The sequence below is a fragment of the Aethalodelphis obliquidens genome, unplaced genomic scaffold (genome assembly GCF_003676395.1).
Source record: "Aethalodelphis obliquidens isolate GAN/ISIS:26980383/991018 unplaced genomic scaffold, ASM367639v1 scaffold9, whole genome shotgun sequence".
Lineage (NCBI taxonomy): Eukaryota > Metazoa > Chordata > Mammalia > Artiodactyla > Delphinidae > Aethalodelphis > Aethalodelphis obliquidens.
This window is the reverse complement of record NW_020837953.1, coordinates 38,124,641-38,151,105: the sequence shown is the minus strand read 5'-3', so window position 1 is coordinate 38,151,105 and position 26,465 is coordinate 38,124,641. Positions and strand designations below refer to the sequence as shown.

The window sequence follows — 26,465 nt, the reverse complement described above, 5'->3', positions numbered from 1 at the left end:
GACTCGCGGGACCTTCCGCCAAGTGCGCGGCGCAAGAGGCGGAGCCGCGCAGCTCCGGGGCGGGGCGGGGCGGGGCGGGGCGGGGTTTCTGGTCAGCTGATGAAGGCAGGAGCTGGAGAACCCAGAAGCCGGGCGGCGGGGAGGCTCTAGACTTGGTAAGCCGAATTTGGGGCTGGGGCTGCGGTTCGGGACTCTGGGCCTTCCCTGCTACATCTTTCCAACACCCTCCTCCAGCCCCTGGATGGTCCTGGGGCTACTGCCCCCACCTCGGGGCGCGAGATCTTGGAGCGAGGCTCTGGGCTGGGATTGGGAGGCCCTCGGCGGGGGCCCAGGGCCCCCTCCTCAAGGGCGACCAGCATGACCCCTCGGGCCGCTCTGACCTAGGGCCTGGGGTCTGGGTTCCTTTTTCACCTCTTGTTCCCGGCCGACGGGCCCCTGCGTTTCTGACGACTTTGTTTTCCCCAGGGCGGGCCAGAGGGGGGCTTCGCGGCGAATAAGCGCCGACCCCAGCGGCTGCCCTGTTATTATCCCCGCCAAACAGGCGGCCGGTGCTCGGCTGAGTCACTAGGAGGGAGTTGTGACCGAGGACCTGGAGGGCTGGAGTGGGTGGTAGCCCCAAGGCGGGATGCTTCTCCCCTCAGGTGCTCCCCAATTCTGCAGGGAGCCCAGATTGTCCCCTCCCACTCCATGCCTAGGACAGGTTTCCAAGTGTGTACATGGGGAGTCTGTGTTTGGAAGTATGAGGACTGACGCAGTCTTGTCTTTTCAAGGCTTCCTGAAGCCTGCTGTTTGCCAGGAACCCTGTGGGGGGAGGGGAGAGAGCTCTAGACAGAACAGAATAATAGCCATTCCCGGTTATTCTACTGAGGGTTTAACCTGTGCCAGCACCATTCTAATCCCTCAGCCTGGATTCTCTCATTTAACTCTGCCGTTAGCCTAGCAGGTGGATACTTGCATCATTCCCTCGTTTTACAGGGTGGAACTCTGAGGCTCAGGCACTTGACCAAGAATTCATTACTAGTAGGCATTAGGCAGGTCAGTTCCAGAGTGCTTTCTCCTCAACCCTAGGCCATCCAAGCTCACAATTAGGTCTCCCATTCTCCCTTCCTTTCTTTGTTTCTCTCTCTCTCTCTCTCCCTTCCTACCTTCTTTTCCTTCCTTTCTCTCTCCCTCTCCCCCCTCTCCGTGTCTGTCTTGCTGTTTTTTGAACCTTTACTGTGCACCTGGTGTGTCCGGGGCCTAAGAATAAGTTTACAACTAGGGTGAAGGGACAGGAGTGGGCTTAAAGGGCAGCAGTGGCTGAGGAGTGTGATGAACATTCTTCGGGTTTGTGGAGGAGGGAAGGGAAGAGGGGACAGGTGTTCTCCCGCCAGCTCCTGTGAGGACCCTCTAAACTGAGACGGCAATTTAGAACTGGGTCTTAGTTTCTCTTTACTATGCCGTCTAGGATGAAAAGGCCCAACCTAGGGGAAGAGATGGCGTGGACAGAAGTCAGGAGACCTGGGAATGACTGTCTGAAGGCCTAGAGGGAGGGACAGGAGATGGGGGGAGGGCAGTTCTTGGAGTACCCTGTGGCTCAGTCTCAAGGCATTCGGACTTACCTGGTAGATAAAGGTGGCCACTTGGGCAGCTTCAGTGGGGAGCATCTTGGGATGTGACTCAGCTTGGGATCTGGACGAGTTACATGGCCGTGGCAGTGGATGCCATTTCCAGGGCTGCCTTTCTTTTCTTTTCTTTTTTAATATTTATTTATTTGGCTGCACCAGGTCTTCGTTGCGGCATGTGGGATCTTTATTTGCGGCATGTGGGCTCTAAGTTGTGGCATGCAGGATCTAGTTCCCTGATCAGGGATCGAACCCGGGCCCCTTGCATTGGGAGTGTGGAGTCTTAGCCACTGGACCACCAGGGAAGTCCCTCCGCCTTTCTTTTTTTTTTGCGGTACGCGGGCCTCTCACTGTTGTGGCCTCTCCCGCTGCGGAGCACAGGCTCCGGACGCGCAGGCCCAGCGGCCATGGCTCACGGGCCCAGCCGTTCTGCGGCATGTGGGATCTTCCCGGACCGGGGCACGAACCCGTGTCCCCTGCATCGGCAGGTGGACTTTCAACCACTGCGCCACCAGGGAAGCCCCCTCCGCCTTTCTTAAAGTGTGGTCATGTGCACAGAATACATGTGGTCAGAATACGCTGGGGGAGCTTCTTAAACCCAAGGTCCTTGATCCCCAGCTCTGACACACTGATCCTGAATTTCAAACATGTGCCCTCCATGATAACAAGGCACCCCTGAATCAACTGTATACTTCGATTAAAAAAAACAAAAACCACAAGGCACCCCTGTTGTGGTTCTTGTCACACCTACAGACCTGGTCAACCTTTGTTGCAACCCTGGCCATCCATTTGCTCAGTGCTGTTGGACTAGGAGGTGGGCCTGGTCTCAGGAGCCAGGCCTGGGCCCAGGCTGGCTTCCTACTTGGGTCAGAACCCACGGGTGACAGGCTCTGTGTACAGTGGCCCTCAGAGGAAAGTGTCTTCTGTTCGGGGCTCAGGTGTGTTTCAAAGTATCCTGAGCCCCGAGCTGCACATGGACCCCGTGCATGGACAGGGGACCACCCACCCAGGGCCCTGGGCCCTGGGCCCTATGAGCCATGGTACATCCCCCAAGACACCCATCCCTCCTTCACTGGGCGTGTGTCCACTTTCTTTCTTCCCTAGGCTGGTGAAGAGAGGAAGTGAGAGTGACCTCAGGGTGCTTGAGATACTGGTCTCTCATTCTTAGTCACTACCATTGTGTCAGGCCCTGGGCTAAGAGCTTTATGTGCATTTTATCTATACAACAACCCCAAGGAGTGAGCGTCATTATCCTCGGTTTTTTTTTTTTTTTTTTTTTTTGGCTGTACGCGGGCCTCTCACTGTTGTGGCCTCTCCCGTTGCGGAGCACAGGCTCCGGACGCGCAGGCTCAGTGGCCATGGCTCATGGGCCCAGCCGCTCCGCAGCATGTGGGATCCTACCGGACCGGGGCGCGAACCCGTGTCCCCTGCACCGGCAGGCGGACTCTCAACCACTGCGCCACCAGGGAAGCCCCTGTCCTCGTTTTATACACAGGCTCAGACTGTTACTTGCACAAGGCCACTCACCCTTATCTGTAGAATGAGGACAGTGTTCCCCTCACAGAGAAGTTAATGAGGATGGAATATACTACTGTGATGACCTGCCGTGGTGTGTTGAGGGTCTACAAGAGGAGGCTTGGGGAAGCGGTCCACCGGAGGGGTGGCTGGGGAACAAAAGGACTTGATTTGAAATGCCTGAGGCACCACAAAAACCCAGCTCCTACCTGGACTGCGTGGTAACCTGGGGTGGCCTTGCAGCTGCTGGTGGCAGGACGGCAGATAAATGGCTCCAACATCAGCTGTGCTGAAGGTCAAGGGGGGGTGGTCACCAAGGTACTGGAAGAGACCTTCAGCCCCCCTTTGCAGGGCCCCGGAGGGACTGCAGTGAACCAGGCAGGCAGTGACCTGGGGTGCCCTTGCCCCCAGCTCTGGGGCTCGCTGTTGAGTCACGTTAGAGCTGAGAGCCTAGAGCTTCCTAAGAAAAGGAGCTGATTCGCTTCCTTTCCCTGCCTGACGCTCCCAGGTCGCTGTGGCCTCAGCAGTTCCAAGGGTCCAGCCAGGGTGTCTCAGCCCATTCGGGCCAATGTAACAAAATACCATTTGTCTGGATGGCTTAGAAACAAACTGATTTCTCACAGTTCTGGAGGCTGGGAAGTCCAAGTTCAGGGTGCTAGTAGATTCAACGTCTGCTGAGGGTCCACTTCCTAGTTCATAGATGGCTGTCTTCTCGATATGTCCTCACCTGGCAGAAGGGGCGAGGGAGCTCTCTGGGGTCTTTTCTATAAGGGCACTAATCCCATTCATGAGGGCTCTGCCTTCATGACCTAAATACTCCCCAAAGGCCCCACCTCAAAAATACCATCACATCGGGGGTTAGATTTCAACAGGACAGGAGGGACATGAACGTTTGGTCTATGGCATTGTCTGTGGGGCATTGCTTTACGAGGATCCTGGGTCTTTTGACACAAGCAGAAACTGAAGGTGGCTGGAGAGAGCCTCATCCCAGGTGAGGAAAGCCCCTCTGAGCGCAGTGAGAAAAGGGGAAGCCTGTCTTCTGGCTGCGTGAGACCCTGGGCAGCCCTGCAGACCACAGGAAGGTGCTGCCGTTCCCAGGGGCAGAAGCATGGTGGCTCTGAGTGCTTCCTGCTTGGGTGGCCCTGGCAAGTCACCTCCCCGGGTCCACGCAGACATATCAGTAGCCCCCACTTCATAGAGTTGATGTGCAGCAAAATGCAGAAAGGCCTACGTAAGGTGCTTAGCACAGAGCTGGTAAAGTGCTCAGCTCTCAGGGGCTGTGATGATTCTGCCCAGCAACCCCACTTCCTCTTCCTCCTCTGGGACTGTCACACAGGCTGTGACTGCTCTAGGACACCAGCTGGGGACTTCGCTGCCTGCCCCGCAACCAGCCAGCTCCTGGCTTTGTCGGGTAAGAATGGGGAGGTGGCTCCGGACTCTTTGCCAGCAGGCGTCCTACACACGCGAGCTGCCGGGAGAATGCGGCTTGAGCACGCCAAGCTTGAATCCCAGCCATGTGTGCAACTCACCTGCTCCTTCTTCACCACTTGCCTCATCTGACCAATGTACTAGGGCACAGCCGTACTTTTTTTTTTTTTTTTGGCCGAGTGGTGCAGCTTGTGAGATCTTAGTTCCCTGACCAGGGATTGAACCCAGGCCCCAGCAGTAAAAGTGCTGAGTCATAACCACTGGACCACCAGGGGATTCCCAGGACAGCCGTAGTTTAAATGAGCGGGTGTACTTAGTGGGCCTGGTCTCAGCAGACCCTCACAGCGTGATTTGCAAGAAGAGATTGGAAACAATCGAAATGTTCAGGAGTTGGAACAAAGGTGGCATTGTTTGAGGGCTCAGTTCTCTACACTAGATCTATGGACTCATTGAACCCTCACAGCTGTATGGGGGAGGCACTGTTATCGCCCCATCTTGCAGATGAGGACACTGAGGCACAGCAAGGCTGAGTCACTTGCCCAAAGTCGAGGCGTTAACAGGCAGAGTGGGGATTCGAATGCACCTGTCTCTGACCACACATCCAGTGCCCTCCCTGCATATGTGGTTACTTTGATCTCTGTACTGATCGTGTTCTCTGGTTCAGGGGCTCAGTCCATGCTGGGTGATAAGGCTGGAATGGGCTCAAAGTGGCGGGACCATGACTAGGACCCAGACCTCCCAAGGCTGAAGGCCCCTGTCTTGTTCCCTGTAGAGCTGTCGCCTGCCTCAGCACACCGGCTCCCTCCCTCCCTCCCTCCCTCCGAAGCCATGGTCTGGAGGAAGCTGGGCTCCAGCAACTTCTCCAGCTGCCCCAATGGCTCCAGCCAGTGGATATGGGACGTGTTTGGCGAGTGTGCCTGGGATGTCTGGGACAAGGCCAGCGTGGGCCTGGGCTTGATCTCCATTCTCTGCTTTGCTGCGTCCACCCTCCCGTGAGTAGCATCAGGGTGGTGGGGCCAGGGCTGGGTTGCACGGGTGGGGCAAGTGCTCCTGGGGCTGCACCGAAGAGGGGCTCGCTGGCTGGCGTTGGGCCTCTCCAGACTCAAGGCCAAGTGTGCTCCCTCTCCCACCCCCACTGACTGACTTCCAGCCCGCCCTGGAGGGCCCTACAGCGAACCTCACTCTAGGCCCCGCCTTGTGCTGGACCATGCTGACACACAGGTAATAATAATAACACCTGTTCAGTGAGTGCCCACTGTGTACCTAGCTCATTTCTAAGCACTTGACATGTCTTTACCCTATTTAATCCTCATAACCACCCTGTGAAATAGATACAATCTGTATCGCTTCTTTACGAGGAAATAGAAACCCAGAGAGGTTAACTAACTTGCTGTGAATTGCACAGCTAGTCAGAGAGGAGGCGGAGGAGTGGGAGGGCTGGGGTGCATCAACTTGGCCTTTGTTCTGTGACAGTCTGGTGGAGGACAAGCAGTGATTACAAAACAGCAGGGCCACTGCTGTGATTAGGGAACGTGGACACACTGTGACCTGGGCAAGTCCCTTCACTGCTCTGCGCCTCAGTTTTCTCATCTGTAAAATGGGAATGTTGTTCCCTACCTCACAGGGTTGCTATGAGGATGGCCTTTACACACCATACGCTCAGTCCCATGGCTGGGCAGAGGGGGCGCCGAAGAGGAGAGGTGAGGTCAAAGAGGTCATCCAGGGCCCTGTAATGTGAGGGCATTCTCCACTGTTAGGAAATCTTATGCTGTTTCTCCTGAGGGAGAAAGATAACAGTTTAATTGAGTGATAATTCATATACCATTGAGTTAGCCCATTTAAATGTACAAGTCCAAGGTTTTAGTATATGCACAGAGTTGTGTAAGCATTGGCGCAATCAGTTTTAGAACATTTTTGTCACCCTAGAAAGAAACCCAGAAAGAAATGAGTCATTCCTCGTTTCCCTCTAAATCTCCCGGCCCCAACCACCAATCTGCTTTCTGTCTGTAGATTTGCCTGTTTTGGACATTTCATATCAATGGATCATACAGTATGTGGCCTTCTGTGACTGGCTTCTTTCACTTAGCATAACATCTTCAAGGTTCATCCACGTCACACGTAGCTAGTGTCAATACTTCGTTCTTTTTTTACATCCGAATAGTAGTTTTCGTTGTATGTGTATACCTTTTGTTTATTCATTCGTTCATTGATGGACATTTGGGTGGTTTCTACCTTTTGGCCAGTGTGATTAAGGCTGCTATGTATGTTCATGTACAAGTTTTAGTGGGGACATGTGTGTTTACTTCTCTTGGGTATATACCTAAGGGGTGGAATTGCCGGGTCACAAGGTAACTCTGTGTTTAATCTTTTGAGGAACTGCCAGACTGTTTTCCAAAGCGGTTGGACCATTTTATATTCCCACCAGCAGCGCGTGAAGGTTTCAATTTCTCTAAATCCCCATCAACACTTGTTATTTTCTGTCTTTTTTATTATACCATCCTAGTGAGTGTGAAGTGGTATCTCATAGTTCTCATTTGTATTTCCTTGTTGGCTGGTGATATTAAGTAGCTTTCCACGTGCTTATTGGCCAAATTATATTCTCTTTGGAAAAAGGTCTGTTTAGGTTCTTTGCCCATTTTTCAATTGGATTATTTGTCTTTTTGCTGTTGAGTTATAAGAGTTCTTTATATATTCTAGGTATATTTTGCCAATATTTTCTCCCGCTCAGTGGGTTGTCTTTTCACTTTCTCGACGGTGTCACTTGAAGCACAAAAATTCAAAAATTTGTTGATGTCCAAGTTTTTTTTTTTTGGCCGCTCCGTGCAGCATGTGGGATCTTAGTTCCCCAAGCAGGGATCGAACCTGAGCCCCCTGCATGGGAGCTCGGAGTCTTAACCACTGGACCGCCAGGGAAGTCCCTTGATGATGTCCAATTTACGTGTTTTTTTCTTTTGTTACTTGTGCTTTTGCTATCATGTCTAGAAAGGATAGCTTAATCCAGGTAACAAAGATTCACCCTTATCTTCTAAGAGTTTTATATAGATTCATCCAAGTCTGACACCAATTCTGATGTGTTTTCTTGCCACACCATCAAGCAATCAACTCAATTCTTACACTGTCTACACCTGAGACAGCCTCAGATCCCACAGGTTTGGGGCCCAGTCCTACAAGTCCCACAGGAGTGCTCCCTCCTCCCCGCTTCTGAGACCAGTCACAGGTCCAGGTTGTCATTTGTGCTTCTGGCCTCCAGCTGTAGATGGAGATTCCTCCGACCCCTCCTCAGGTTTGATTAGTTTGCTAGAGCAGCTCCCAGAACTCAGAGGAATGATGTTTATGGAGGCTTTATTGCACAGTCATTGGCCATTAGCGATTGGGCTCAATCTCGAGCCTCTCTCCTCCCCTGAGGTGGGTGAGGGGGGTGGGACAGGGGCCCCTGACACCAAATGTCCCAACCTTCTAATCTTACTGTTGGTTCCCCTGGCAGTGAGTCCTTATCGTCAGGTGACCTAAGGGCTTTCCAAAAGTCACCTTATTAACATTACAAAAGACACCTTTTTTTCTCTCTTTCTCTCTCTCTCACCCCTTAGGACATTCTTAGGAGAGCTCTGTGCAGGGAACAGGGAAGAAGACCAAATATATATATTTCTTATTGTAAATCACAGTATCACAAATTAGCTCTCACATGTAGAGCTTTGACTCAGCTTGGGTTGTATTTTGTATACGGTGTGAGGTAGGGATCCAACCTCGTTCTTTTGCATGTGGTACCCGGTTGTCCCAGTACCATGTGTTAAAAAGACTACCATTGGGAATTCCCTGGCAGTCCTATGGTTAGGACTCTGTGCTGTCACTGCTGAGGGCCCAGGTTGCCCTGGTTGGGGAACTAAGATCCCACAAGCCATGCAGCGGCCAAAAAAAAAAAAAAAAAAGACTACCCTTCCCTCATCAAGTTGTCCCAACATGCTGCCTAGGGCTTGACATTTTTGCTGACTCACCTTGTCCCAGCTGCCATACTAGGTGTGGCAGAAGTAAGCAAAACCGACCCCATCCTTGCCTTTGTAGACCTTCTGTTAGGGAAGGAGAACTGGAGGGACGGGGGAGAGACTGGAGGCAGGGAGGCTGTGTAAGGCATCCAGCAAGCAATGATGTCTGGGGGATTGGATGGGTGGCCCTTAGCAGGCAAAGCAGACAGGTTTGGGTGATGGGTGGAGGCCAAGGGAGAGAGACTCCCCACCTTGGGGTGAGAGCTCCCCCAGAAGCACGAGGAGCTGGTGCAGCTGGCTGAGGCCTCCCCTTTCCACCAGGGCATAGTGCCAGCCCTGCCGGAGCCTGGCTGATTAACCAGGGAGGGGGTGTCGAGGTCTGGGAGGAGCCCCAGGTGATGGCAGGGAGGGCAGCCACCTTCCTGCTTCTCCTTAGGACTCGGCCTTTCCTGAGTGTGACAAAATCACTTTCCCTGAAATTTATGGAGACCCTTCAAGTCACAGTATCCTGGAAGGGCAGGGCCACGGGGTAAACCTGAAGGGCCTCTCCAGGCCAGGCCCATGCTGGGCACTGTCCCTTCCCTCAGGAAGCTTGAGTCCAGGAGGAACTGACCAATGCTGGCAGAGCTCCCTTCTAGGAAGGCCCTGAGGAGGAACTGATATTTCCTGAAAGATACAGAGGAGGGACTGGGTGAGCCATCTGCTGAGGCAGAGTTTGGAGGAAGAGAAGGCAGTCCCGGTGAAGAGGTGGTGGGGGTCGGAGTGTCCCCTGTCGGAGGAGGGAGTTGGAAACAAGGAACACAGGCTTGGGTGGGAGACCTAAAGAGCTGGGGGCGGGGTCAGCAGGAGATGGAGGTGGAAGGATGACCGTGAAGAGCCAGGGCCAGGCCTAGCTTTCCTAGCTTCTGTCTTGGGTGGAAGGTGGGGTGAGGTGCTATTTAGTTACCTTTTACTAATTTAAATACATGCAGATGATTAAAGAGAAATGTAAGCAGCAGATGGCCGTTGTGGAACGACTCAGAGCAAGCCTGGAACCTCAGGGTCTGAGTGTGAATCCTGCTTCCCTGACTTTTCCATCCCCAAAGAGGCCCATCGAGACTTGACCCCATGGCGTTGTAATCAGAGCTCTGGGAGCCACAGCCCGAGGCTTCTCTGTTGCCCTTTGAAGATAACAGGCCCGTATTATCATCCATCTCCCCTGGAGATAGGGCATCGCCCAGGCCTCGGCTGTAGGGCAACCACCATCCGCCTTCCTTCCAAACACCAACCCCCCTCCCGCTCCTCCATAGAAGAGAGAACCCGGGGTCCCTGTGAAGTGGTTCTCAGGGTCTGACGCAAAACATCAGGGCCCTGTAAAGGCCCCAGGTCCCCACCGAGAGACTGCTGTGGAGGAGAATCTATCATGCAGTGGCCCTCTCTGGAAAGATGCATGTCCCATAGAGCTCCTGGCTTGGAAGGGATCCCCTGGTAAGAATCCCCAAAGGGCAAAGAAAGGCCCATGAGGATCCCAGCTGCGGGAAGGATCAGCTCCCAGGCGACCCCCTGTGCAGACGCCGCCCCGGCCCCGCTATTCCGTGTTGGCTCTTCCCATGTTTACCCTCCACGCGGTATCACAGCCGTCGGCCCCTGAGCACACGTCTCCCTCCTCCGCCACAGCCAGTACATCAAGGCCTGCAAGATGGGCAACATGGACCAGGCCCTGTCCCTGTGGTTCCTCCTGGGCTGGATCGGCGGAGACTCCTGCAATCTCATTGGCTCCTTCCTTGCTGACCAGCTGCCCCTGCAGGTGGGCTGGTCCCCGGGCTGGGTGGGCTGCCAGGGACAGTCTGCAGAGGCTTCCATCTTGCGAGGGCCCCATGCTATAGAGAGAGCCCTCTGCCTGCCGCACAGTGTGACAGTGGGCTGTGGGCCTCGGTTCCCCCATCTACAAAATGAGCACATCAAACCACAGGATGGCTGGGGTCTTTGACCTCTGAGGTGCTGAGATCCTGACTGAGCTTTCAGGGCATGGGGCCCTGGAGGAGGAAGGTTTTCCCTTGGGAGGCCCAGGTGCTATCATTCTTCTGTGGCTGGGTGGAACTGGGACTCAAAATCAGGACTCTATTGTCTTCCCAAGGGGGGCTGTAAATCGCCCCTGTATCAGGCCAAATGGTAGCCTCCACTTAACCTCTGAGTCCCATTTTGTCCTGCCTGGTCATGCTAGCCACCGTTTCCTCTGTCTGCCCAGGCGGGCACCTGCCAGGCCCTTGCCTACCTGCTTTCTAGCTCTGCCAGGTGGGAACTGTGATCCCCTCCCTTCCAGATGAGCAAACAGAAGCTCCAGGAGGTGAAGCAACTTGCTCAGGGTCACCCAGCTGGGATGGGGCAGAGCTGCCCGGGTGCTGGGGTGTGGTCCCCGAGCCGGGGACTGCAGCCAGCGCCCTGGGCTCCCTCTTCTCTTGCAGACCTACACAGCCGTGTATTACGTCTTAGCCGACGTGCTGATGCTGTCGCTGTACTTTCATTACAAGTTTAAGAAACGCCCCTCTCTGTGTGAGTACGGGGATCCCTGAGGGCAGCCAGGAGGCCTGGAAGCTTGGGAGGAGGAAGGTTTCCCATTGCTGGTGATAAACCAAACCTCAAAAAGGCTTCCTCGGGGGCTTCCCTGGTGGCGCAGTGGTTGAGAGTCCGCCTGCCGATGCAGGGGACACGGGTTCGTGCCCCGGTCCGGGAAGATCCCACATGCCACGGAGCGGCTGGGTCCGTGAGCCATGGCCGCTGAGCCTACGCGTCCGGAGCCTGTGCTCCGCAACGGGAGAGGCCACAGCAGTGAGAGGCCCGCGTGCCGCAAAAAAAAAAAAAAGGGCTTCCTCGGGGCCTTATCTGAAAGCTGGGGCCCTGATCACCTGATGAGCCAAGATAGAGGGCAGTGAGCACATCCGGGCAGGACCACAGGGAGTCTCTTCACTTAAGTTCTCTCATTCAGCAAACATGGCTTCAGCTGCTCCTCAGTGCCGGGCCCTGGGCTTGGAGCTGAGGAAACAAGGACACGGCACACAGGATTCAGAAGGGGCGGATCCAGGGCTGTACAAGAAATGATCCAGGCACCTGGGGGTGGGGCTGTCTCAGCATTTCCATGCTCCATAATTCCCTTCCTGCCCCCACTGCCCTCATCAGTTTACCTTTACAACCTTAGGAGAAGGGTACTCTCATTATACCCATTCTACAGATGAGGAATAAAAGCTCAGAGAGGTTAGGTCACTTGCCCAAGGTCACACAGCCACTGAGGGACAAGGCCAGGACTCAAAGCCCAGTCTGTCTGCTGCCACTCAGATCCCTAATCTCAGCTTCCCTCCTGCCTCATGTCCAGGGTCTGCCCCCATCAATTCTGTGCTGTTGTTCATCTTGGGGGTGGCGTGTACCGCCCCACTGCTGAGCAGCGCTGGCTTGGTGGCTGCCCCCAGGGAGGTCTTCCGGGGGCGGACGCTCTTGTCTGTGGAGCCGGGCAATAAGGTGAGGTGTGGGCACGCGAGAGTAGAGCAGGGTGGGGGTCTGGCTCACCCCGAGGGCCCGCCCCTGCATGACCACGAGGTCAGGGGAATTGCCCTCGAGGAGGGAGTTGGGGCTCTCAGGCTGCACCCCAGCCCCTGCTGAGCACTGAGCACTCCACTCTGCCCTCTCAGCCCTTCACGCAGCAGGAAATCATTGGCTTCGTAATCGGCTCCGTGTCCAGCATGCTGTACCTGCTCTCCCGGCTGCCTCAGATCCGCACCAATGTGAGCCATGGGCAGGGGCACTGGGGCCACGGGAAGAGGAGCCGGCTGGCAGCTCGGGCCCCTGGGTTAGGGAGTAGCAGCAGGTCTGGTCCACACTCACTGTTGGCTTGGGTGACTGAATCCACTTCTCCAAGCCTCAGTTTCTGCCTCTGGAAATGGGCATGAGATGCCTGCCATCCAGGGGTACATGTGACCTGCATGTGTCCCGGGGAGGTCGGAGGTCAGGTGAGAGCGAGGGGCTGAGAGCAGAGGAGAAGGTGGGGAACCAGAGATGGGGGAGCCTTGCTGGGCAGTGAGTCAGAGTAGGGCTGGGGAGCAGGCACCTTGGGGCGAGCAGGGTGGGGCAGCCCTAGTCTCTTGCGACCTGGGCAGGGTGGCCTGGGAGATGACGTTGGAACGGGGATGAGGAGTCAGGCCCTGGAAAGGGCTGATCTGGGCAGCAGGCCCGTGTCGACACTGGTCACACCGTGTGCAGTCTGCTCGGAGCATGTGTGTTGTGACAGGGCAGACGGACACATGGACAGTTACAGTCCAGAGAGACAAGAGGCCCGTTTGAGGTCTCTGACCCTACACCCCTCGCTTCCAGTTCCTGCGGAAGTCGACCCAGGGGATCTCCTACTCGCTGTTCGCCTTGGTGATGCTGGGGAACACGCTGTACGGGCTAAGTGTGCTGCTCAAAAACCCCGAAGTGGGCCAGAGCGAGGGCAGCTATGTGCTGCACCACCTGCCCTGGCTCGTGGGCAGCCTGGGCGTCCTGCTGCTCGACACCATCGTATCCTTCAGGGTGTGAGGGTGGGTGGGGTCGGGGGGGCCACAGCAGCCTCCGCCTGCACGTGGCTTCAGCATCCATCCATCCATCCATCCTTCCTTCCATCCATCCATCCATCCATCCATCCATCCATCCATCCTTCCTTCCATCCATCCATCCATCCATCTCTCCATCCATCCATCCATTCTTCATCCATCCATTCTTCATCCATCCATCCATCCATCCATCCTTCTATCCATCCATCCATCCATCCATCCAGTCCATCCATCATCCATCCATCCATCCATCTATCCATCCATCCACCCATCCATCCATCCATCCTTCCATCCATCCTTCCATCCTTCCATCCATCCATCCATCCATCCATCCATCCATCCATCCATCCATTCTTCTATCCATCCATCCATCCATCCGTCCTTCCATCCACCCATCCACCCATCCACCCATCCATCCATCCACCCATCCATCCATCCATCCGTACATCCAAGAGCCAAACCTCCCATGTGCTGGGCACCCCTCCAGGTACCGGATCTATTTGTGAGTAAGAACAGAATGGTCCTTCCTTCAAGAAGCTCACAGTTCAGTGGGGAGGCAGACAGGATATGCGTAATCATAAATAATTACTTCATTGTGGTGCTACTGAGTAGCACACAGAAAAACTGCAAGAGTGTGTGACCAGGGGCCTGTCTGTCCTGGTTTAGAGGCTCAGCAGAGGCCTCCACTAGTGCCATTGAAACTGTGCCCTGAAGGAGAAGTTAGGCACAGGAGAGGGAGGGATGATCCTGGCACAGCTTGTGCAGAGGGTCTGGGGAACAGGGCATAAATCAGCCCATCCAGGCAGGAGGAAGGAAAGCTGCAATGTGGAGACACACACACGTGAATTAGAGATGGAAAAACTTGAGTTCAAGTCCTGGCTCCCTGGTGTCCTGTGTGACACAGAGCAAACCGTTAGCCTCTCTGTGCTTCCATGTCTTCATCTTGCTGTCTCACCAAGGTCATGGGGCAATTACATAAGCTAAGGTGTCTGGAAATACCCAGCAGCGGACCCCACACACAGTGAGTGCTCAGTAAATGTTTGTTTGCTGGATGGCTGAGCAGGGCATTATTTGCATCTCCTTTGGGAGGAGGTAAACGGGGCCCTTGCTTCGACGTTTGCGGAGTTCCTGGTGGGTGCAATGAGAGATGAAGAAGGTTAAGCTCTAGTGCCCCAAAATGGCCCCTGCCACTTGCTGAAACCCCCAGGATGCTGTAGGGTGAGAGGAGGGCAAGATCCTGGGGCTGGGGTCACGGGAGGCTGCCTGGAGAGGATGACCCAAGCGCTGGACTTGGCAGATAAATGGGGTTTGGCCGGTTGAGGGGTGGGAAGGCAGCAAGAGCAGAGGCCAGGAGGCCATGGCTGACCCTGCCCACCTGGCCGAGTTGCAGGGAGGGAAGAGGGCAGCAGTTCTGGATGGGACCACAGGCCACCCTGGGGCAGGTCCAATGCAGGCTGTGCTCCATTTGGCCTTGACGTTGACTCCTTCGGATCTCCATACAGTTCCTGATATACAGGGATGCCGCCACCTCATCAGAGCGCCAGCCACTCCTCCCCAGCTGAGCAGGACCCAGACCCAGGCCAAGCCCAGGGTGACAGGGACCTGCAGATGCCACACTCAGGAAGGGAGAAGTATGGGCAGTGACGGTGCTGCTGACCCTGGGCTGGGCCGTGGAGGAAGCTGGGGGTGCCTAGAACTCCCGGCCTGACCGCCTACCCCCAACACCTCCGAAACCTCGTGAGCTGACCCTTCTGGAAGCCCTGACTGACGGACTCTTCCAGGAGCAGGTCAGCCCCCAGGGCCAGCCCACCCTGCCTTGGGATTCACCGCCAGGGTCTGAGGCAACTGTCCCTGGAGCCTGAAGGGAGGGCCTGCAGCCGAGACCTCGCCTCTCAGAAGACAGTGCAGCTGCCCCTCAGCTCACCTACCTCATTCTGCCTGCTTCCTCCACCCAACCGCCTGGGGAGGAGCCCAGCTCAGCCTGGTGCACCCTGGACTGTACCGTCGACTGCAGATGGCCTAGTGAACGGTACTCCCCGTGAGGCCCGTCCTGGTGCTCCTTTCCCGGTGCCGGGCTCTGCGCTGCTCTGGGGCACAGTGATGGATGGCGATCGGGGTCCCACCTACAGGCCCCAGGTGGGGGCCTAAGGGGTCAGGATGTGGGAGAGCCAGGCCAGAGGGGACTGTGTCTGCTGGCCCGCCCCTGCCCAGCTTCTTGGGCCTCCAGTTTCTTCAACCTGCTTCTCTGTGACAGGCTCCACACCTGGTGGTGGGGACACAGCAGTGAGAAAGACACTCCTCCAACAGGATCCCTGCTCCACGGTGCTCAGCAAGAAGCGGAATAGTTAAGGTTCAGACTTTGGTTCTGCATCTCAACTTCTCTGTGCCACGGTTACCTCATCTGTGCAATGGGATGACAGTATTACCACTTTATATGTCCTTCTAGGGATTAAATAAAATGGTGTGCTTATGGATGTTAGCCCTGAAGTCTGGCGTGCAGAAGGAGCTCATTGAAGGTTAGCTTTGATCATTTTTAGTTGGAGGAGAAGGACAACCAGATCTCCCTGGAAATCAGGGAGACCTTCCTGGAAGAGGTGACATGGCAGAAGGACAGTCAGAAGATAAATGGGGAAGGTGCCAGTGTTGCAGGCGGGAAGGGTGGAGAGGACGGCAGGGCTTAGCCCCGAGCTCTAGTTCCTGTGCCCCAACTTTAGTTTGCCTCCCAGACCCCAACCTGAGTCCACTTTCTTCTTGGCCACAACCCCATGCATGCCTGAGGACGGAGGGGCCAGCTCCCCTCCCTGCTGGCCTGCTGTCTCACCTCCCCGCCCCCCGCCCCGCTCCCCCACACAGCCGGTCCCAGGAGCCATCAGGGTGGGTGGTGCCAGGTGCGGCTAAGGCTGGTAGGGAGGAGCTGGGGCTCAGCGTGAGCCTCTCTGTTAGAATCTTCCTCTTCCAACCGTGGGGAAAGGAAGGAGCCCGGCCACAGGGCTGTAGCCTCGGCCGCGAGGGGACGCCTGCCCCGGTTTGGTGCCAAGCGCAGCTCTCCTCTCCACCCTGGCCCACGCTGTGCTGGGCGTCTGGGATGGGGGTGAACCAGCTCTGGTCCCTGCCCTCAAGGAGGGGAGATGGGTGCCGGGCCCTAGAGGGAAGGACTGTAACCAGAAGGTACAAAGTGCCATAGGAATGAGGCGACTCAACCTGGGAAGGCTTCGTGGAGGAGTGGCCCGGGAGCGGAATCTTGAGAGAGAGGGAAGGGTGTGTGCGAAGGCCTGGAGATGGGAGTCAGGGCTGCTGCCAAGGTGGGGCTGGAGTGAGGACAGGATGGTGGGGGCAGGGCCAGCCACCAGCGCTCACAGCAGGTGACCTGGTTTGGTTGGGGGAAGAGGAGGAGGGAATGGGAGTCTGGGGAGGCCAGGGAGGGGGGCGCGTCTGAGGTTCGGTTGGGCAGTGGGGCGAGTGGGGTGCAGCGCCTCAGCCCTGTCCTGGGCGGGCCTGCAGAACCCTGGGTGTCGCCTGGCCTGCAGCTGTTTACTGAGCACTTGCTGTGTGCGGGGCGAGGCTGGGCTGTACCCTCGCTCAGTCCCCACAACCCCCACTGCGGTAGGTGGCGCAGGCGCAGTCATCACAGCCACATGACAGATGGGAAAACAGGCTCTGAGGAACTAAGCAGCTTCCCCAAGGTCCCCCAGCTACGAGTGGCAGCTGTTCTATCCACATGAGGTCCCTCAGCTGCGGGGGCCATCCCACACCCGGCCCTCGGAGTCCCATCCCTGCCTCCGCCCTGGGCGGGGGGTCCAGGGCTTCAGGCCGGGTGCCGTCCAGCCTCACCCTTGTCCTCGGGGGCGGCGCAACCCTGCTGTGCTCAGGCCCCCTCCCCACTGTTCTGAATGGTGCCTCCCACCCCCAGGGCCCACGCCCGCCCCAGCTGGCTCAGTGCCCTTTGCAGCCAGGATCTGGTGCCCTCCCGGCCTGAGGACCTGGGGGCTCAGCTTGGCAGTGTGAACCCAGGTGTGGGCCTGGGCTCGAGCTGGGTGGGGAAGAAAGAATGAGCTGTCACAGCCCCTGCCCTGGTGGGGGTGATGGGGTGATGGCTCTTGCTGGCAGGCGCCACCCAGTTTGCCGAGAGCTGTGGTTCCTTCCTCCTCATGAAAGCCCCAGTCCGATGGGGGAGACACTGGCACGCCCTGCCTGATGGAGGACGTCGTGGCAGTGGGTAAACGGGACAGGTGCAAGCCTGTCGTGCCGGGTGAAGGCTCATCAGCGTGTCCACCGTACTGGGACCTTCCCCGTGTTCCTCCCAAAGAGCGGAAGGGCCAGTGTGACCATCAGTCAATTCCACTGTCCGGACTGGGCCATGCTTACCGGCTGGTGGGGTCCCTGAGGTGCAAGGTCCTGGGTGGACTGCCTTTCTCCCCTGGCTGCAGGCAAGCGTTGGTAGGGCCTTCACCTCTAGGTGTGGCCTGAAGGGATGAGAACCTTCCTCCCGCCTGAAGTGTGGACCTAGCATTTTGGTTTCAGGCCCAGGCTCTGTACTTACCAGTTGCCCTGGTAACTGGTCCAGGAGGATTTCTCCCTCGGGACCCACACGGGGAGCAGGAGGCTGGGCCAGCCACCCCCAAAGATCCCTGCCTTGGCGGCTTTACATGTCAGCTATTTTAATTTTTTTTTATTTTTTAGTTAATTTATTTATTTGGCTGTGTTGGGTCTTTGTTGCTGCACGTGGGCTTTTCTCTAGTTGCGGTGAACGGGGGCTGTTCTTCGTTGTGGTGCGTGGGCTTCTCATTGTGGTGGCCTCTCTTGTTGAAGAGCACGGGCTCTGGGTGTGTGGGCTTCAGTAGTTGTGGCACGTGGGCTCAGCAGTTGTGACTCGCGGGCTCTAGAGCACAGGCTCAGTAGTTGTGGCGCACAGGCTTAGTTGCTCCGCGGCACGTGGGATCTTCCTGGACCAGGGCTTGAACCCGTGTCCCCTGCATTGGCAGGCGGATTCCTAACCACTGTGCCACCAGGGAAGTCCCTTAGCTATTTTTTTTTTTAATTTTAATTTTATTGGAGTATAGTTGGTTTACAATGTTGTGTTAGTTTCAGGGGTACAGCAAAGTGATTGTTATGCATGTACATTCTTTTTTTAGATTCTTTTCTCATATAGATCATCACAGAACACTGAATAGAGTTCCCTGTGTTATACAGTAGGTCCTTGTTGGTTATCTGTCTTATGTATAGTAGTATGTGTATGTTCACCCCAAGCTCCTGATATATTCCTCCCCTTTGGTAACTGTTAAGTTTGTTTTCGATATCTTTGTCTGTTTTGTAAGTAAGTTCATTTGCATCTTTTTAAAAGTTAGATTCCACATATGAGTGATAGCATATGGTATTTGTCTACGTGTTAGCTATTGAATGAGATGCCGTCTATGAAAATGCCTGGGGCACCCCAAACCTCAAGGTGGGGGGCAGGCAGGTGGCATCTACAAAGAAGGACTAGCCCACAGACCCATCCTCAGTGCCCGGCCCCAGGCCCTCCCAGCCCAGGGTCCCCTTGGTTACTTAGCGAACCTGGGATTTTTTTTTTTTTTTGCCACTCATGGCATGTGTGATCTTAGTTCCAGGCCGCATAGCCCAGTGGGAGCAGGCTGTCTGCCTCTGCTTGTTCTGAGGCTTCAGAGCAAAGGCCGCCCCCAGGCCCAGTGACTGGCTCAGCAGATGCTGGACACAGGTGCCCTTTTTCTTCCAGCCTCTTTAGGGCTCACTGGTTCCCAGGAGCAGAAGCCCACTTGCTAAGCAAGCAGCAGAGGCTCTTGGCCGGCTGTGGGCTCACAGGAGGGAAGGTTAAGAGGTGAGCCATCGGTGTCTGGAAGGACAGGACAGGCACTACAGCTCCGGGAATCATTCCTGGTGGGAATGAAATGGCACTGTTTCAGCATCAGTCTCTCAAGAGAGAGCATCGTAACTGGCCTATTGTGGGTCACCCGGTGGGGATGAGGGAAAGCCGTGGCCACACTGCACCGAGGCTGCGGGGAGGGGGTGGCACCAGAGAAGCAAGAGGGGCCGTGAACAGGTCCACAAGGCCTGCGCCACCCCTCGGGCGGGTAGGGTCCCACAGAGCAGGGAAAGGACGAGCTGGGAGGTGGCCCCGAGCCAGGGGCACACACTCCTCTTCTGCCACTTGGGTCCGGCTGCCCCTCACTGAGGAAACCCGGTCTCAGGGCCCAGTGTCCCTAAGCTCACTGGCCTGACTTAGCAGCAAAAGACAGCAGTGATGGAAGATCAGGCCTGGCATACATCACAGTCACAATTTCTGGCTTCCAATTGTTATTTTGGTCACGTGATCGAACACCTGATAAACATGAACTCATTTATCTGTGCCAAGCACTCTACCACGAGGATGTCATTTCCATTGGAGAAGGGCTCTGGGTCCACTGACAGAGCTCCGGCCTTCACCTGTCCGCCTCCCTCATCTTCTCCACCTGAAGGTCCTTGAAAGGAACTGCACGCAGGTGTCTCTCCTGTTCCCCGTCTCTATCTCAGTGGTACTCTGCACTCAGTAAAGATGTGCCCCATCTGGGAACTTTCTCATCAGACCATGCAGAGAGGAGCTGGGCCCAAGGATTCGGGGACAGGCGTGTCAGGGACCCAGGACCTCAAACCAGAGGGGCTTCGCCGGGGTGTGGGCCCTACTGCCCTGCCAAGCTGCCCTGGTGTCAGCCGGGAGAGCACGGACTACAGCTCAGAGGGACCTTGGGCACGTTAACCCCAACCTGTTTGCCCACGTCACCCAGGGCTGTGAAGATGGCGTGGGACGAGTGTGGACATGCCTGCGCAGAGCAGGTGTTTGCTGAAATGAAAGGGGAGGTGGGGGAGAGCCCCCATCCCATCACATCTGATGATGGGATGGCCCCAGCTGTTCAGGACAGGTGGGGCAGGGTCTGCGCGGAGCGGGGGCCCAGAGAAGCCGCTGGAGATCTGCAAGGACCCCCTGCTCGCTCACCACGTGGGCCCCACGCCCCCACTGGGGTCAGCCCTCCCAGCCGAGCTCACACATGCTTGGACAGCAAGGCAGGCAAGAAAGAACACAAGGCCAGTGCTAACTGCATCCCAGTTTCTTTTTATTTATTTTTTTGTTCTTTTTTTCCTTTTTTTTTTTTTAAGTATGGAAGCTCAAGTATAAGATGTAGATTTTTTTTTAAGCTTTACAAAAAAACAAAATAAAACAAAAACTCCTTTTGCATTCCATAAAAATTGACAGAAAAGCACCTGGCCAGAAGAGCAGGACGGTCCGCAGGTCCCCGCCCCCCACCGTGTGGTCTCCGCGGGACAGGGGCCAGGCGTGCGGGACGACGCTGAGGGCCACCTCTCCTTTCTCCCAGAGCTGTCCCCTGTCCCCGCCAACCCCCAACCCCAAGCAACTCCCAAACACACGTGGAATCAGATTTCCAGTTTTTCTTCTATCTTTCACACACCACAGTTATTTCATAAAATTTTTTTGTTTTACATTTTTTACACCAATGTAACAAAAGGGTGGGAGGGAAGGGAGGCAGACAGACAGTGTATTTTATGCCTATAAATGGGTGGTGGTGGAGAGACGGGGGGGCCGGGGCAAACAGAAAACATGGTTTCTATGGAAATACTGAGTTTTGATAGCAAAATGTGGTGGGAAGTAGGCCTCAGAGACAAGAAGGGTTTTTATAGGGTTTATTCTCAGGGAGAGATGGCGCTGTGCAGTGGTGATGCAAGTTGTTGTGTGACCTGGGCGGGGGGGAGGGAAGGGACGAGGGAGGGAGCAGAAAACGAGTTTCTAAGAAAGGAATCTAGTGAGCGCACGGCAGCGTGTCCGGTTAGTTGGGAAGAAGAGGCTTAACACTGCTGCTTTCTCTTCAAAGCCTCCACCAGGTCGTTCTTAAGAGCTTCTTGTTTTGATTTGTCTGCAAAAGTCTGCACAGACCTGTCCGGGGAGAAGAATTGTCATTAGCAGGCTGAACAGGAAGAGTGCAGCGGCGAGGGGCCGAGGGCGCCCTGCCGGTGCGTCCAGGGCGAGGGGCCGGGTCACTGGGCTGGGTGCCCCCTTCCCCATCCTCTGGGAGTGCGAGCTGCAAGCTGTGCGGAGGGGGCAGAGGGGCCCAGAGCCCGAGGCCGGCCCCGCGGGGGAGGCCACGGACCACCTCTGCACCAGGCTGGGCATGACCTGGACTCTGGGGCACAGATCCCAATGTCAGCCTGAATTAGAAGTGGGCCTCCAAGCACGCCACAGCAGAGACCGTCTGTGCTTCAGCCCAGCTGTGGACTCAGGCCAGAGGCCGAGAGATAAGGACCCCGTTACAAAGCACGGGGTGCAGGGCTGGCCACCCGGCGAGCATTAGGAACCGGCACCTCGGACGTCTGAGCCCACTGCCTGGGCAGCACCTGCGGGCAGGCACTTTTAGGCTTCGGCTGCAAGGCACCATCAGCTGTTAACTTGGCCAAGAAAATCCCTCAGCCTGAACTTCAAGAGGCAGGAGGGGACAGGTAAGTGGCCCTGGGTCGCTGCTGTCAAATCCTGAATTTGTGGGGAAATGTTCACGGGAGTGCACTTGCGCACAGGTTAGACTGAGCGAACGACAGCTAACCTTTGTAGAGGTTGTACAGTTTACAGAGTGCTTCTCAGGCACACTTCACTCTCACAAGCATTCTGGAGGGGGTCTGAGCATTACTCCCAATTTACAGATGAGCAAACTGAGGCTCAGAGAAATGCTCCTGGCAATGACCTTAATGATCACTTTGTCAGATTTCCTCCATGTGTGGGTTAACCAGGAACTTACTAAACTATTTATAAACTTCCTAACAGTTTCAAAGCAGTGGAAAGAAAGAGTGGAAGGCTACCTTGCAGGAATGCTGTGGAGCCACGGGAATGTCACGCTTGACACGCACTGGCCGTGAAACAGAATGGGAAGGAGAGACCCCAAAATAACCCCCCCCCACCGAATACGGGTGCAATGCAGTGAAGCAGGACCCGGGAGCCTCCCACGCGGAATGCTGGCTACCGAGTCCTGGAAACGTCATGGGAAGCGCCCTCGAGATGGTGAAGGAGGAGGCAGAGACGAGGCTTTAAAAGAGTCTATGCGCAGCTACAAAAATTCCCACGAGAAACGCTGACATTTTTGGTTGATGCCGCTGAATACACTTTTCTGAGTGTTTGCTCTGCTCTGCTCTGCTCTGCGACGGCCAAAGGAAGGGTCAGGCACCGGCCCTGGTGGCCCTCGGCCTGCAAACCTCAGCCAGCCCACCACGGGCTTCTGGAAAGCTCCCAGTGGGAGGCTAACTTGCCCAGCGGGAGGATGCGGTGGGCGGAGTAATGGCTCCTACGGCACCCCGGCCTGACTGGGTGCTGGCTCTTCTGGGAAGGGGCACGCCAGGCCTGGGCTGCACCCAGCCCCCCGCTACCCCCCAAAGGAGAAATTTCCAGAGTTAGAACCAGGTAAGGAACAGGAGGTCAGGCTTGGAACGGCTGGAGGTGCAAGGAGCAGGACCCTCGTTTAGGGAAAGGAGCTCGGGAAGGTCACTGCCAAGCAGCTCGGAACCAATGCCTGGAGGTGGGAAGGAGGGCCTGTCCTGGACAGAAGGTGCCAGGCTGCCCACTGCTGCAGGGGAGCTATGTCAGAAAGCCTCCAGTGGGTGGCCACAGGACTAGCCGAGGTGAGGGATCCAGAAGATTCTAGACCCACCCTAAAAGCTGAGGGGCTGGAGAGGAAACTGCACCATATGGAACGCCTTAAAAGGGGCTTTCTTAATGCTCTGATGGGAGTGTAACGGTCCGAGCATGAGGCTGGAGGCTGACAGACGCCCCAGGCCTGATGCCGGTACACACACACACCAGACTGTGCTGCGGTCCCACGGCTGCAGAAGAGCCGCTCCGCCTGGTTGCACAGGCGGCCCACCTCTGTCCCCCCCACTGGGCCTCTTCCGGGTCAGGGTCTCCGAGTCCAGCCCCTGGGCCTGGGAAGAAGCCCCTAAGCCCAGGCCCTACAGCCCTGCCCAGCTGGGTTTCCAAACGCCTCTTATTAAAACCAGTTTCCCTGCTCCTCTTCGGGGATGCTGACTGCTTTCACACATCTGTATCTGTCACTAGCTCAAGTCATGGTCCTTGGCCATCGTCTACAGCCAGACTGCTGTCCCTCCATCGGCGTAAGGCATTTAGGAGGACAGCTGCAGCTCGCCAGGGGCAGAGGGTTATGCCGGTCCCGGCGGCTCCAGCGGCACCCCGTCTTGGGGGTACCAGGCCCGGCCCGGGGGTTACAGCCGCACTCTGTGTTCCATCCTCAGACTCAGGGCGATACACCGCCCCCTTTTAGGTCGGCTAGCCCCAGTCAATCTCCCACAGAGAAGGGGCTCATCTGGCTTCTGGGATCCTTGGTGGACAGCTGGCGAAGCCCCGGCTGCACACACAGCAGAGAGGCCGCCAAAGCCACCGGCCAAGCGGGAGGCCACTGGGAGCGGCGCAGGCGAGCGGCTCCTGCTGGAGAGGCGACGGTGATGCCCGGCGATGCCCGGCCTGCTCAGGGGCAGAAGCCCAGACGGCCCGCCCTCACACGCGGCCCCGCCCAGAGTGCAAAGCACACACACCGCACACGTGATTCAGGTCCGTGTAACGCGGGGCGGGGTGAGTGTGCTCGTTAAGGGGGCTGCTCCCAGCCGGGCGAACACGGGGTTAGTGGTGTTTAAGGGTCCGGCGGGGCCCGGCGGCTGGTGAGTCCTGTTTAGTGGGGCGGCGCTCAGGCCTCTCAGGCAGGGTACCTGGAGCGGCTTAATTATCAGGCTGGATGTGGATCTGGCGCTGCGTCAGCACTTGGGAAAGCTCCCTCTGCAGCTGCAGGAACTTGGGGTTGTCGGGGATAACGTCAACAGATCTACAGAGAGTGTGCAGAGGTGAGTGCAGCGGCAGGGGAGGACGGGACCCAGGAGCACAAGGGGCGACAGCTGAGAGGACGTGCTGGGCACACACAGGCAGAGAGAGGCCGCTGCCGCTCGGGGCTGTGGTGGGGAGGCTCTGCCGCGGGGCTCCTGCGGGCGGCGGTCGCGGCTTTCAGGGGCTCAGGCCACCACCCCGCAGGCTCTCCGCGGCCTTCTCCGATTTGTCAGCCAACGCCCGGGGACCCTGCAGGCCAGGCGGCTGTGTGGCTGGCTCAGGGGCCCCAGGCTCAACAGCCAGAGGACAGCAATGCTCTGGGGGTGGAATAAAACCCACTGGGGGCCAGAACACGTTCCCCACAGGCAGGGAGGAAATCAGAAAGATGATGAGTCCAAAGTGGGCCCCATCTTTTAAAACCCTATGAGTGAAAGACTAAAACATCTGTCTCCTGGACAGATTCACAAACCAGAGCTGCTTCCTGTCCACAGTGGGGGATTACAGGAAACCACGGGCAGAGCATTAGCCCCTGGACCCGCGTGGTGGTGTAGGGCCGCACACCGGCCTCCATCCCACCCCCTCCCTTCGGCAGCCCTGCTCCTGGACGGCCGGAGGGCCACTGGGAGTCATCCCTGGTCGAAGGTCACACGGCTCTGGCTGACAGAGGCTGCATGAGATCCCGGCCTCCCGACTCCAAGGCCAGTCTCGCTCCACAGCGGCCTCCACTACCCGCCCCCCTAAAGGGGCTCTGGCCTCCTACCCTGCCCACCATGACCTTGAGGACCCAGCGAGCCCCTGAGCCCCCTTTGACCTTCACTGGGGCCGACGCTGAAGAACCGAGGGCACAAGACGTGTGGGGAGGGGCAGCCAACAGCCCTGAGAGGACCCCAGGGTGGCGGGTCCCTCTCCAGAAAGCAGCAGGTCGGGGGGCTATTTCTGTGGGACTCTCTGCTGCCCTGGAAACCAGCCAACCAGAGGCTGGTGGTGTCATGCCCTCCTGCGTCTTAGGGTCTGATCTGGAGGTATCCTCAGGCCCAGGAGCCAAAGGGGCCGGGCAGATTCTTTAGGTGGGACTCAGCCTGAGGGACCGAGAGGTGACTCCAGGGACAAGGGCACCGATGCTGTTAAGGTGAATGGGCCCCAGGAAACAGAAATGGTGCAAGTCTACTCTGATTCCCACATCTATCCTGAGTACACACTCTGTATGCCGGGCTCTACCCTTGCAAAACCTGCATTAACAACCCTATAAGGAGGATAGATACCTCAGCCCTGGTTTACAAAGGAGGAAACAGAGGCCCAAGGCCATAGAGCTCTTAAGCAGTGACCTAGGATTCAAATCCACATCTTTTTGGTTCCAAAGCTCGTGCTTTGGGGTACATTACCTTAGCCCATTAACGATGTCCTTTGTTTTTCCAAAGTAGATCTCATTCAGCGTACTTCTGATTTTATTTTCCATGTCCTGGAAAAGGAGACCGGTGAGACTGACGGGAATGCCCTCCCTCCTCCCGCCCGCGCCCCTGCAGTCCCCGCTGTGACCGCAGGGTGGAGGCACGTGAGCGTGTGCCCTGAGCGCCTCCCCATCCTGGCGCCCAGGACGCCAGTACCAAGTCCCGGTGTCCCAGGCTGACCCTCACTGGGAGCTGGCCCACCCCACTCAACCACCCGCCAGCCCTCCCCCCAGCTCTGTGAACAACCCCGTGCAGCTGGAGAGCACCCCCTTCTTCCAGGTGGCGTGGGGAAGGGGGAGCTGAGGTGTAGCTCAAGTCCCCCTCCAGAGCCCACTGGTGTTCCCGGGATCTGCTTCCCGTCTGAGCTCAGGTCTCCGCTCGCACCCACTGGACGGGGGGAGACAGGACTTAGGGCCTCCCGAGCTGAGTCTTCAGGGTGCATGTGTTTGGGGGACAGTAGAGGGGGTGCCTCTGGAGCTGGGCCCTGCTTGCGTCCCAATCAGAAGGCTCAGGAAACACGAGCCCAGGGCAAAACATGAGAAATGCGCTGCTGGCTGCTGTGGAGCTGCGAGGGAGCAGCAAGGGAGGCCGGCAGCCGGGCTCCAGGGGCGAACGTCCCATGCGGGGAGGCGAACCGCGGCAGCAGGAGGCCCACTCACCTCGACCAGGCGCCCGATGTTGGCTATGTGCGGGGAGCAGTCGCTCACGGTTTCATCCTTCTCCATCTGCAAAGAGACAGAATGTTCCTCTAGGTCAGAGAGCCGGGTGAGGGCCCAGGGCCTGTTCTCCCTGCTGGCAGGCCCGGGGCCGGCTGGCGGGGGTTGAAGGCCACTTTTCCAGTGAGGGAGCCCCAGCACAAAGCAACCCAAGTTTCAGGTCGTAGACAGTCCGGCCCGCAGAAGCCCCGAGGCCCCGCTTCCAGGGGAGAGTCTCGCTCCGCCCTTGTGGAGCACACCCCACCTCCACCTCCACAGCCCACAGCAGGGAGGGCGCAGGTGACCACCCCTGCCAGGCACAGGCTCAGCTTGGGGCCTGATGTCGCAGATGAGCCCCCA

General features: G+C 56.9%; 2 protein-coding genes and 1 non-coding gene across 9 annotated transcripts in view; 1 reads left to right on the top strand and 2 right to left on the bottom strand.

Moving 5' to 3' along the window:
• The first annotated feature begins 115 nt into the window (after window positions 1–115).
• On the top strand, window positions 116–15,565 carry SLC66A1 (solute carrier family 66 member 1). 2 transcript variants are annotated; one of them, XM_027109951.1, is made up of 8 exons: window positions 116–155; window positions 5,320–5,539; window positions 10,184–10,313; window positions 10,972–11,059; window positions 11,877–12,019; window positions 12,190–12,282; window positions 12,869–13,054; window positions 14,577–15,565. In XM_027109951.1, the coding sequence occupies exons 2-8, from the start codon at window positions 5,376–5,378 to the stop codon at window positions 14,646–14,648; spliced, it is 876 nt and encodes a 291-aa protein (XP_026965752.1). In that variant the 5' UTR covers window positions 116–155; window positions 5,320–5,375; the 3' UTR covers window positions 14,649–15,565. The 2 variants fall into 2 exon arrangements, with proteins under 2 accessions (XP_026965752.1, XP_026965753.1); XM_027109952.1 differs by lacking the exon at window positions 116–155 and having other exon boundaries at window positions 5,429–5,768.
• TRNAK-UUU (transfer RNA lysine (anticodon UUU)) lies at window positions 4,751–4,822 on the bottom strand. The gene has a single exon. It is a non-coding gene; the product is annotated as a tRNA-Lys (tRNA).
• Window positions 15,566–20,170: 4,605 nt separating the features above from the next.
• CAPZB (capping actin protein of muscle Z-line subunit beta) overlaps window positions 20,171–26,465 on the bottom strand; it is a 135,761-nt gene continuing 129,466 nt past the window's right edge. For 3 of the 6 annotated variants that reach the window (XM_027109945.1, XM_027109948.1, XM_027109946.1), the window contains exons 7-10: window positions 26,070–26,135; window positions 25,345–25,421; window positions 23,851–23,963; window positions 20,188–21,025 (exon numbers count right to left, since the gene is read on the bottom strand). In XM_027109945.1, coding sequence (XP_026965746.1) covers window positions 23,861–23,963; window positions 25,345–25,421; window positions 26,070–26,135 — 246 coding nt within the window. In that variant the 3' untranslated portion in view covers window positions 20,188–21,025; window positions 23,851–23,860. Of the gene's footprint in view, window positions 21,026–23,850; window positions 23,964–25,344; window positions 25,422–26,069; window positions 26,136–26,465 lie in introns of all 6 variants that reach the window. The other 3 variants (XM_027109950.1, XM_027109947.1, XM_027109949.1) reach the window with 2 other exon arrangements.

Bases quoted from the DNA above. Each gene is read 5' to 3' on its own strand.
- SLC66A1 (XM_027109951.1), top strand. From the start codon at position 5,376: ATGGTCTGGAGGAAGCTGGGCTCCAGCAACTTCTCCAGCTGCCCCAAT. The intron at 12,283-12,868 runs GTGAGCCATGGG...CCTCGCTTCCAG, and splicing joins TGCCTCAGATCCGCACCAAT to TTCCTGCGGAAGTCGACCCA. The intron at 13,055-14,576 runs GTATCCTTCAGG...TGACTCCTTCGG, and splicing joins TCCTGCTGCTCGACACCATC to ATCTCCATACAGTTCCTGAT.